Source organism: Dendropsophus ebraccatus, chromosome 6, assembly GCF_027789765.1.
Source record: "Dendropsophus ebraccatus isolate aDenEbr1 chromosome 6, aDenEbr1.pat, whole genome shotgun sequence".
NCBI lineage: Eukaryota > Metazoa > Chordata > Amphibia > Anura > Hylidae > Dendropsophus > Dendropsophus ebraccatus.
Genome location: NC_091459.1, coordinates 63,409,558 through 63,421,761, shown reverse-complemented (window position 1 = coordinate 63,421,761; position 12,204 = coordinate 63,409,558). Strand labels below are relative to the sequence as shown.

The 12,204-nt window shown below is 39.1% G+C and overlaps 1 protein-coding gene across 1 annotated transcript in view; it reads left to right on the top strand.

Moving 5' to 3' along the window:
• The window catches only part of LOC138795672 (probable cation-transporting ATPase 13A4), a 107,376-nt gene that overhangs the window by 69,464 nt on the left and 25,708 nt on the right, over window positions 1-12,204 (top strand). Inside the window, exons 17-23 of the mRNA XM_069975059.1 lie at window positions 806-923; window positions 1,945-2,069; window positions 4,288-4,451; window positions 4,826-4,948; window positions 7,745-7,824; window positions 10,024-10,066; window positions 10,160-10,269. Of these exons, the coding sequence (XP_069831160.1) occupies window positions 806-923; window positions 1,945-2,069; window positions 4,288-4,451; window positions 4,826-4,948; window positions 7,745-7,824; window positions 10,024-10,066; window positions 10,160-10,269 (763 nt within the window). The remainder of the gene's footprint in view (window positions 1-805; window positions 924-1,944; window positions 2,070-4,287; window positions 4,452-4,825; window positions 4,949-7,744; window positions 7,825-10,023; window positions 10,067-10,159; window positions 10,270-12,204) is intronic.

Sequence of the window (12,204 nt, the reverse complement as noted above, 5' to 3'; positions counted from 1 at the left end):
AATATATATATATATATATATATATATATATATATATATATATATATATATATATATATAATATATGATAATTAAATGATACAGTATGCCAACCCCACTCTAATACCGTGTCACGATATGACCACAGCCCTTCCCTGCCAGGCTATGGAAAAATGGTCTTGTCTTGAAACAAGTCCTGGGTGGATAAAAGGTTAAGGACCGCTGCACTACAGTAACTCAGTAATAAGTGCCTCTATTAAAGCAGAAGTTGCGGGCTGTGGCTGCTGGAGAGGATGATGGCAGGGGGGCACTGAGGGACACAGGGCACTGAAGGGACACTGAGCATCCCTCTGCCATCATCTGGGAGTCGGGTCGTGACATCGCCATTTTATCCAGGAAGTGAAGCCTTGATGCAGTAATAAGTGCTGGGATAAAAGCACTTTATAAGCATTTCCTGTAATAAGTGTATATTGGTGATTTGTATAACTTTTTGGGGGCAATACAATACTTTCTGACCCAGACAGGCACTCTCTAGTGAAGGAGAGGCTTTCTATGGGAACCCCGTAGAGAACCTCTCCTGCTCTTGACAGTTCCTGTCTTGGCCAGAGATGTCAGCAGAGAGCACTGTGTTTGAACGAAAACATTTCCTGCATTGCATATAGTAGCTTATAAGTATTGGAAGACTTGAATTTTTTTAATAGAAGTAAATTATAAATCTACATAACTTTTTGACACCAGTGGATTTTAAAGAAAAAGATTTTCGCTGGACAACCACTTTAACAGTTAGAATATTATTACAATGATTATATTCTGTTCTGTCAAACAGTTCCCCTCAACTTCTCAGATGAACTGGAGCTGTACACAAAGCAAGGATTTCGTGTTATTGGGCTAGCCTACAAAATATTGGACAGAAGTCAAAATATAAACATCAAAGCTTTAAAGCGGTAAGGCTATTTAATATCATGTCATATACTAGACATTATATTGGATTGATATCTGGTGTTGCTGAACTACATTATGAAATAGGAGGTTGGATGCAGAACTATTCTGGTACCAGGCAGATAGAAAAAGTTGGTTTTAGCAATAATCCATCCATTAAAGCTTGCTGATCCTTTGTGTTTTTCTGAATGTGCTTAAAAGGAATTTCTATTTATTGGATTCCATTGTTGTACTATAATTCTGCTAACAGCATACCCGTATTTGGACCAATTCCCTATCAGTTATCTTAATATTGCTTTAATGAAAAAAGAAAGCAAAATGTTAGAACTTCTGTTGTGGTTTGCTAGTCATTGATCTGGCATTTTTTGATCCTTTAGGATGCCTTTACACCTTTTTTGAAGCCAGGAACAGACTATAAACAGAGAACAGGTCATAAAGGAAAGACTTAGATTCTCCTCTTTTTTCAAATCCATTCCTGGCTTTGGCTTCAAAAATCTGTCGGATAATTTTTTTGTGTGTAAAGGCACCCTTAGATCTAGTATCTAAGGGTGCTTTATCAGCTTTTCTATTTGCTGTAAGTTGTATTGCCAAACAAAAGTATAGTGGGAAACCAAGTAAAAATTTAGGAATTCTAAAAATGACAGCGTGCTGGATTGTAAGGTTCTTTTCACAACACATCTGTGGTTTTGAGTTTGCCATATACATTGGGAAACTGCCAGCGCATATAGCACACATACCAATTACCCCACGGAGGCCAGAAAAATTCATTTTGGCCTCCATTTTGGTGTTTCTTCAGCAGGGTTGTGTTTTTCTGTTAAATTGAATAGTGAAAACCTCTGTGCTACTCCACAGAGCAGGATTTAGTTTTTAAAAAAAAAAAAGTAGCACATGGTATACCTTTTTTTTAAACATTGAAGTCTATGTATGATGATTATATGTATGTTACAAAGCTCCTTGATAAGTCATGTATATAACAGGATTTCCTTGTGTTGCACATTATTTAATAATTTACCTTTTTATATTAAGAGACGAAGTGGAATGTGAGCTATCTTTCCTTGGTCTCCTTGTGATGGAAAATCGTCTTAAATTGGAAACCAGACCCGTGTTACGGGAGCTGTCTAATGCCAGGGTCAGAACAGTCATGATTACAGGTAAAATTCTATGGTTTTTAATTACTCTATATCAGTGTTTTTCAACTCCAGTCATCAAGACCCACCAACAGGTCATGTTTTGAGGATTTCACAGGTGATATAATTCTAGTCAGTGCACCAGTAACTGCCACAGCTATTTCTTTATCCGCAAAACATGACCTATTGGTGGGTCTTGAGGACACTATATAATGTGACCAGTATGGCCTAGTATGTAAAGGAAATCTATCACCTGGAAATTGAGTACCAAAGTGTTTACAGTGTTACATAGTTCTGAATGCCTGGGCTACGCCACTTTTGTGCATCCTAAAACAGCATTTTATTTATTTATTTATTTATTACCAGCTTGCAGTCAGGGGCAGCTAAATGAAAGGTAATATGTGTATGCCTGACCTTACAGTTACTGCAAGAGTAATCGCAACTCCCTCAGCCCTGTTTTCCATTCTCATACAGTTTCTTTACATATTGTTTATTTATCCATGACCAGTAATATATTGATCAAGAAACAAATATATTAAGAATTATGCAATATTTTTTATACAAATCTTTTGAGAAGTTGCCCTACTAGTTTGTCTCCTCCATGTCAAATCATTGGATTCACATATTTAAGTAAGTAATGCGGGTGTCAGTGGTGTATATTGGCTAACCCTTATGTTCTGGGCTGAGTGACACTCCTAGACCTCAAAGCATGCAGCTTTGACATTCTCACATGCTGTTGGCGGTGTCTGTGACAAGGCAACTACCTGTTTGGGTGCTACCTAGCAATGACTGACTACATTTATAGGCCCATATTTTTATCCAGAATGGAACTTAACCCCCTTCCACCACTGCGCAGTAAAGTAACATTGCTGCTGCCTATGCCAGAGGCTGAAGCAATGTTAATTTACGATACAGTATGACACAGGCACAGAAGCTGTGCCTGTGTCATCTGTGGCGGGTCCTGGCTGTCAGTGATAGCCGGGGCCTCTCTGCAACTGTCAGCACCCGAGCTGCGGTTTGGTGCTGACGGGTAACTCTATAGATACTGCAGTCAGCACGATCACATCATCTATAGGACTTCAGACAGAGAAGTCTCCCTCTACAAAGGGAGAATTGTCTGTCTGGTAACCTCAGCCTCCCGATGTCATGGCTATGGAGGCCGGTGGGGAAAGGAGGTAAGGCTGCTTTAAGCGTGTGGCTGCGAGCTCTTATCCCTCCCCTCTCTCCCCTACTGCTATTACAAGCTTTTAACAGCGTCAGGGGACAGAGGGGAGGGGGCAGAGATAGGGACTTATCCATAATCCCTAGCGCCAATCCAATCAATGATTCCCTTGCTGGAGGCGTCTAGTCGGCTGTGTATACTGGAGAGTAGGTTGCAGCAGGCAGTTAGAGCAGGAAGAGAAATACAGAGAGATCGGGACAGAGAGGAGAGGATAGGAGGTCGGATTGTGTGTGGTTTTCTGTGGGAGCAGTGAAGCCATTGTCCAGTATACAAGTAACTGGTTGACTGTTGTTCATTATACCAAGTCACTGGGTGCTGGGTGTGCATTATAGGAAGTCACAGTGAACGCAGTGTCCATCTTAATACCTCACTGGGTGCTCATTTACCAATGCCCACTGCTGTCCTGGGAGAAAATTGATGTTACGCCACCAACGTCCATTACTGTCCATAGAGAAAATTGAATGATTGACATGTTGATTGACATTTTAAAAAAATTGTCAATTTCCGATTTTGACACTGTCACAGCAACAGCTGTTGAAAAAAAATATGCTATTCTGTAATAGTCCCACTATTGTAGCTGCTATAGTTTTCCTGTTTTTTGGGTTTTTTTTTAAGCGTTTGTATGTGTTTCACGAATATTCACAAAATGAATTTACGAGTAATTCGATTATCTCTGTTGTTCAGCTTTATGCTTTCGCAAAAATGCAAAAAATTCTATCCTAGTACAAATGATCCCTTATGCCACATTGCACTACCTTTTTATGTTTCACCCCTGCAGAAAGAAAGCACCATAAGGTGGGATCTGTAAATTGTTTAGGTTTTGAAACAAATTATTATTAATGATAATAACTAATAACAATAATATTTTTGTTGTTGTTATTATTGTTGTTATTCTTATTATTATTATTCTTGTTTGTATTTCATGTTTTGGTAACCCATAATATCATACTAGGAGTTTTCTATGTATATTACAAAAACAGAATATCCTATTTTAACAACTCTGTAATGTTCCTCTTTCAGGTGACAATCTGCAGACAGCCGTAACTGTTGCTAAAAACTCTGGCATGATAAGTGAAAGCAGCAATGTTATCATGGTCGATGCTAAGAATCCCACTGAGTCCAGCCTGGCCTCTATTACATGGACTGTTGTACAAGCTGTGAAACAAAAAAGTTTTGAAGAAGTGGTAAGTGGCTTGAATATTAAACTGCTGTATGTCTTAAGTAAAAATCCTCAGATTACAGTACAACCATGTGTGAACCTAGCCTCTCTGTTAGGCCATTTCGCATACAGATATGTATATTTATACTGGGACTCAAGAGCAGTGTGGTGTTCTGCACTCCCGGTAATACATTTATGCACGTGAGAAATGGCCCAAATGTAGTCAATAGATTCTTATGTTCAGTACATGGAGTGAATAGAGCCATGTCAGTATGAGTACATTTTCGCTGTCATCCCATTTTGTCAGGATGTGAACAATTCCCACATTCTAAAGAGTTTAAAGTTTAATATTATTATCTTAAGCTTTAACTAAAAAGATTGACATTACTGTGCTTCTAGGACATTTATATAGATATTCCAGATAAATCCAAACAAGACAACGAAAAGCCTCCTTATTATTTTGCTATGACTGGAAACACCTATGATGTCATTTTGCAACATTTTAATCATTCGCTACAAAAGGTAAGTTAATGAATTTTTATTTATTTTTAAGAGGCATGTTTTATATGATATCCCATTTTGACAAATGCACTACTTCAAAAAAATATATATATTATACCATCTTACCCATAAGCCTCGACTACATGCATTTATCACATATTCATAAGCACTAAACCAACCAGAAACCCATGCAAGCCAATATGACCTTAAACATTTGAATCCTGGAGTTCTTATTAAGGCTGAGGTTATTGTGTAATTCTCACCTTATTCTTTTTTTTTTTTTTATCCTGGTATCATTTAAAAACTAAGATTATGCACTTAAATATGACACTATACAGTAGATATATCAGTCATTGAAAGTGTTTAAAGGAAACCTGTCAGCACCCGGATAGGATCTGAGGTACTAACAGTGTAGTGTAGGTGTCTGATCCCTTGTGAGCATGTTACCTGTATTAAATGCGTCTGTGCAGTAGATTCTCTTCAATCTTGCTAAACCACCTGTAATCAAGAGCCGAAGAGGAGTTGTACTGGCAAGGGCCGGGCGCCCCGACTTGCCAGTTCGCGCCTGCGCTGCTGGTCTCTTGGGATGCACACTCACAGTAATGTTGATTGTGCATGTACCATAGGCTGAAGGATCTGCACGCATGTTGAGTGTCCCAACTGAGGGCATTGATTTCAATCACTCAGCGTGCATGCACCACTCCTCCTGCGTGATCGACGTTATTGGGAGTGCACAGCACAGCCCTGAACTGACATATCAGCGCATGTGGCCCTTGCCAACAACAGCACATGCGCGCACTAAGATGATGCCAGCATGGAACAGGAGGCTGGCCTGCGGTAAATATGCAGCAAAAAGAGGGAGGAGGAAGATGTGGTGAGGCGCACCACAGTGCGGCACAAATGCCAAGCCACTACTCCTTTAACTCTTGATTACTGAAGGTTTAGCAAGATTGTAGAGAATCCACTGCATAGATGCAGGTACCATGCACACGAGGGGCCAGACACCTACACTACACTGGCAGCATGTCTGGTCCAGATGCTGACAGATTCCCTTTGGAACATGAATTGCAGCTGACAGATTCACTTTAAACTACCGGGATCTACGGGAAGTGGTACATTTGATTTAAGTAGAAAAAGTCTTTGATTTATTAGAGCATTAATGCTCACTGTGCAGAGAAAGATATGCAGTACCAAATAAATGCAGTATCAAATACAGTGGTACCTCGGTTCTCAAACTGCTCAGAACTCAGTGTTTTCAAGGAAAGTTTGCTTTGGTTCTTAAACTATTGCTCGGTTCTCAAACACTTTTCAGGCACCCAGTCTTGAAGTACAGTAATACCGCAGTATTCAAACAAAAATTTACCTGGAAGTAACATTCAAAGTTCAAACTTTGCTTGGTATCTAAACGTTTTTGCGACCGTGAATTGTGGGTTGTACCTGGTGAGGCTTCACATACAGTACAGTGCTGTATAAGACTGGTTTTGCTGGTTTTGTTGAATGTTTTTTGTTTAAAGTATAGTGCTGTTCTGTAGTTATCTAAACTGGGCTCTTATCAATGTATCAAATTTGACAGCTGCATTTAAATTGTCTCCTCCGCATGTCCCCGGTGTTTAGTGGCATGCGATGCGACCGCGGGGGGAAGATCCGTTCTTCTAGCCGGGCCGGGACTCAGCAGTACATTGCTCTGGGGTGCTGCAGCCCGAAGCAATGTATCACTGATCTGATGGATCAGTGCTGTGTATATGGAAGTCCCCCAGGGGGCCTTCTAGTTAGTGTAAAAAAAATAAAAATAAAAATGTGTTTTTATAAAAAAAAATCCCCTCCCCTAATAAAAGTCCAAATCACCCCCCTTTTCCCATTTTATAAACAAACATATTTGTTATCGCTACGTGCGCAATCACCTGAACTATTAAATTATCACATTCCTGATCTCACACAATAAACGGCATAAGCGCAAAAAAAGTGCAAAATTGTGCATTTTTGGTCACCTTAAATCTAGAAAAATTGTAATAAAAAGTGATCTAGGTACCGATAGAAAGTACAGATCATGGCGCAAAAAATGACACCTTACACAGCCCCATAGATCAAAAATTGTAAAGCGTTATGAGGATGGTAATAGAGCAATTTAAAACACATTTATTTTTTTTATTTTTTTACCATCTGGGAAATAAAATTGTAATCGTACTGACTTGAAGAACATGGATAATATGTCAGTTCTACCATAGGGTGAACGGCGTGAACACGAAACTCCCTGAAATGAATTTTTTTTTTTTAAATGTCTCAGCACAAATGATTCCCCCCCCCCATTTTGCAGCATATTTTATGAAAAAATCAAGTCTGTCATTGCAAAGTACAATTAGTGTCTTAAAAAATAAGGGCTCATGGTGGGTCTGTAGGCGAAAAATTGCAAGCACTATGGTATTATAAACATAAGGAGAAAAAAGCAAAAGTGCAAATATGAAATTGACCTTAAGGGGTTAATGTTTCACATTAAAATTGTATTGTTTATCTAAATGACTTGTTTTTCCTATATGTATGCATGCAGTCTGTACAGATTGTCTAAATAATATGGGCATCCACACCCAGCTATATTATTTGCTTACCCTGTTCTTCTTGTGAAATGTCACTCGTCACTGACTAAAGCAAATACATATTCACATATCTCTTATATCACCTTAAGGAAGATAAGTTTGATTGTTTTTTTTTCTTGTATGGAGGTTGACACAACACCTTAGGACAGTTATGGGCATGTAACATAGGAAATTTGTAAACATACTGTACAAGCTACAACATGCTAAACTTTTTTTTTATCTTTAGATACTTATAAATGGAGCAATTTTTGCTCGAATGTCTCCTGGGCAAAAATCAAGCCTTGTCGAGGAATTCCAAAAATTAGGGTAATGAACTATATGCTCAAATGTTTGTTTTGAAATTGCATCAAGTTGTCAGTACAGATTGTCTAGTCCTGGACCAAAGGGTGGCCAAATAGAAGTAAAAAAAAAAAAACTACTGCAGAAGCATATAGCATTACTTACCTGTCTGACACAGTTCTAAAAGTACCAAAATCCATTTGTTTTAGGCATCTTAGTTCTGTATTGTGTGGGTGTACTTCCTGGTTCAGCAGTTGCTCAATACTACAGGTTCCAGAATGCATTGCTTTCCCTCAGCTCCCATAGTCCCCCTCCCTGCCCATTTCCTGTCCGCAGCTCTTGCTGAACATCTAGGCTGTGTTCACACATTGCAGTTTCACACAAAGCAAAAAAATGTTAAGGGCCCCTCCCCTACACACTGCATACATATATATCATAGAATTCTGCGTCTATATATATGGCAGAATTCTGTCTGCAGCCACAAGAGTGACTGGCAGAACAGAGCACCAATGGCTGCTTGCTATGACAGTCCACTGTTTTTACCCATGAGAGCCCATTAGGAGGCCTTATGGGTAAATACATAGGTGTGGGAGCAGACTACCTTCTGCCTAACCCCTTATGTACTGTACTGTGTAGGTGACCCAAAGTTCAGAAGACAAGGCAATATCTGCTTTACTGCTGGTGCACTGATAACCCCTGACCCCTGCACATTTTCCTGCTTGATTGCGCAGCTGGAAAACAGAGGTCAGAGGTTATCATTGCAGTGAAGCAGAGTTCTTCTGCTTTTTTTTTTTTTTGCAGCATTTTTTTTGTAAACATTGGGTCACTTACACACTGCAGTACATAAGGGGTTAAGCAGAAGGACACACCTTACCTTCTACCGCAGGCTCCCCTCCTGCATGGGCTCTATAGCAACTGCCTACCCTGCCTCTATGGTAGCTACTATCCTGTTACTGAAATATTTATTGCAGTACTTTATCATTTCATTGTGGTCCCACCCACACAGCACACTGTATATCTGTAACGCCGATATTGGAACTTTTTGAATTTAATTTGTGCTGTTTTCTTTTCATTGCCATGCATGTACAGTATTATGATCAAGCATCTTTTGTCTTTGAACTTAAGCCCCACAATATCCGATATTATCTACCATGAGATATACTGTTTACGGCTATGTTCCCACACAGTATTTTTGCTCAGTATTTTTCAACCAAAACCATGAGTAAATTGAGAACACAGAAAGGCTAGGTTCACAAACTGCTGAAATTTAGTGGATGGCCGTCATTTAACGGCAAATAACGGCTGTTATATGACGCCATTCACTAAATAGCCTTTCTGTGTTTTTAATCCACTCTTGGTTTTGGTTGAAAAATTCTGAGCAAAAATATTGTGTGGGAACATAGTCTATGTCTTGTTTTTTTGTGCGGGTGGAATTGGCAGTGCTGGCCCTGATCTTCTGTGCTGTTTATTATGATTTAATTCCATTACTGCATGAATTCATTGCAGTGCTTCATAATTTCTGTGAAGACATTGCAGTACTGCAATGAAATTCCGTGTGTGGACATAGCCCTAATTTCAGACTTTTGCACAGTGAAGTTGCAGCAGCTGCTTCTGTCACTCCTTGCCCGCTCAGGTGTAGGCTGTAGGGCTGGTCAGAGATAGTAAATCACTCAGAAGGTGGGAAATCCAGCCAAGCCTCCTCTGACTTCAGAGATGATGCGTTGAACAGGGGGGCAAAAAGCTGGGGGTCAATACAAGTTTTATAGTCCTGTCAGTGGTAAAAATCCAGAAAAGTCACTGAAGAGAAGACTATTGGTAAAAACATAATATTAGAAAGTTATATATATATATATATATATATATATATCTTTGGGTGATAATTTAAATACAATTTTCTCATACTGGAGTACCCCTTTAACTAAGGTGTATTAGGATCTTTAGGCTGGGGGCAATGTGCAAAGTGAAGAGAAATGAGGTAAAGGTTAATAATCTCCAAATGTATATAACAAGGAGGAAAAATATAAGGTAAAATCTTTGCGTGCATATAGATAATTACGCTAGTACAAAGAAACATTTGGCGAACAACAATTATCTCATGATGCAACTCTGACATAAATGCTAAACCGCTTGCTATGTTGAAATTTAGGATGGTATTGTGCCTGTTTTGGAATTCATAGTGATGAGTGTGAAAGATAATATAATTAACATATTTTTATTTTTTTTAAGGTATTACGTTGGTATGTGCGGTGATGGTGCAAATGACTGTGGTGTAAGTAATTTAACATCCTTGGTTTCCTTTGTCAGTTGCATCTGCATAATATAAATTCACACTTGTGATTACCTAATATTTCATTTCTTTCAGGCCCTAAAAATGGCACATGTTGGAGTTTCTTTGTCTGAACAAGAAGCATCGGTGGCTTCACCATTTACATCACATACTCCAAATATTGAGTGCGTCCCAAAACTTTTAAAGTAAGTACTTCCAAGACTCTCCTTATGTCATTTCACCTGTGTAATAAAACAGTTTAGCGCCTAAATGGTACCAACAAACCTTGCTTAAATATTGCCACCATAAAGAGCCCGAATAATACTGTATTTACATAGATTAAAAGCAGTACCATACAGTGCTCAAATTATTCCTCAATACAGTATTTAAATAATAACTCTATATCAACACCATCAAAAGGGCATGACATAATTAGCATAAATAAAGAGCCAAATGATGCTGTCGGGCGGCAAGTGCTCCTAACAGTGCTCCCAGACAAAGATTCTGGCGAATAACGGCGCATGACTGGCGCCGAGGAGGAAGATAACACACATACCTTCCTCCTTTGGCTTCAAATCTTTGGCAGATAATCTGTCAGATAATCTTTCTGTGTAAATGGACCCTAAGCCCACTTCATACAACCCTGCCCCTTATGTTAATGTGTGACAGTCAAGAAGGGGTTAAACATCCATTAACTATTCCAAATAAATCAGCAGCAAGAGCAATATATCAGATTAGCAGAAGAGGAACTGAATATGGATGACACTTTTCAGACAAGAAAACAGTACCTGATATAAGCTGCGTGCTACCACCTCTCACGTGCTACCACCTCCCTTTAGAGGTGGTAGCACGCAGCTTATATCAGATACTGTTTTCAGGTCTTTGGGATTGAACTTTAGCTTAGTCTGTGCAGGAACTTTCCAGCCCAGGCTATTCTGTAGGGACTGAGAAGGATTCACCTACCATTTCCAGTGGTAGATAATATACCTATTCCCTTGTATTCAACATTTTGTCTTAACATTCTTGTGTAAATTTTACAGTACCTCTTGTGCGCATAATTTTACTCCATTTTTTGTGATTTTACATGTGATATAAATAAAGTTATCAGTATAACAGTGGTGGCCTTTTTGTATAGGATTTTTGTGTAAGGACCTGGGTCAGGTCTGGTGGTCTTTGTAGGAGATATAATGTATTAATTTAATTAACAATGGCTATTCTTTTCATTTAAATGAGCGGCCATTCTTTTTTTTTTGTTTTCAAACATTTTTTTATTCATTTTCACAATTTTACAAAATATGAAGGTCATTTGACAAAGGAAGTCTCACATCTCGTTCCCTCCAGGCATATAGAAACAGGCATTTCAACATAACAAAACAACCCAACACCCCCCCCCCCCCCCCCCCAAAAAAAAAAAAAAAAATTGCTCGCGGCCCAAGGTTCTCTCATTCTGCAGTCAGCAGGTTCAGCAACACTGCCTAATCAGGAAGATGTAATCTGCCCAGAGTACCAGCAATATCAGCCATGAGGTACCACCTTGTATTGCAAAAAGGTCTAACCACCTTCTGCCTTTCAGCCTCATCCAGGAATTTGATTATAAATGCCCTCCATTTCCTGAAGAAGGGTTCAGCTCTCCTTTCCCTAGAGGGCTCTGCCTCCAATTGTTCCATTAGCAGATAATGCTTGACTTGCTGCACTACACGTGGAGCGACCATTCTTAATTAAATCAATATGTTTGCATAGTCTATACACACAATATACATTACAGGCATTGTGACTATTTTCTACGGCTGCAATTCGTCGATCAATGTAAAGTACAGCTGCTGGCCACACTTTGTTTTATGCAATGCTTATTTGGTGCTCGCAATCTGAATGGGAAAAAGATAATGTTCCTGCAGCCGATATGGCTGGTCAACCACAGGAACATGTAGTAGTAAACTACGGTCGTTGTATTACATTGTGTGAACATAGCCTTAAGGTACACCCTTCTCAACTAACAACTAGTTCAACTTGTAGGGCTCATCAAGATAATTATTTTTGCAAATGCAATAATTTAGCAAACTCATATGCTCCTCATTGTCTAGATTACTGACCACCACTCTATCCTAGAAGCAGTGGTCTGGCTGCTGTATTTATAGCTTTAA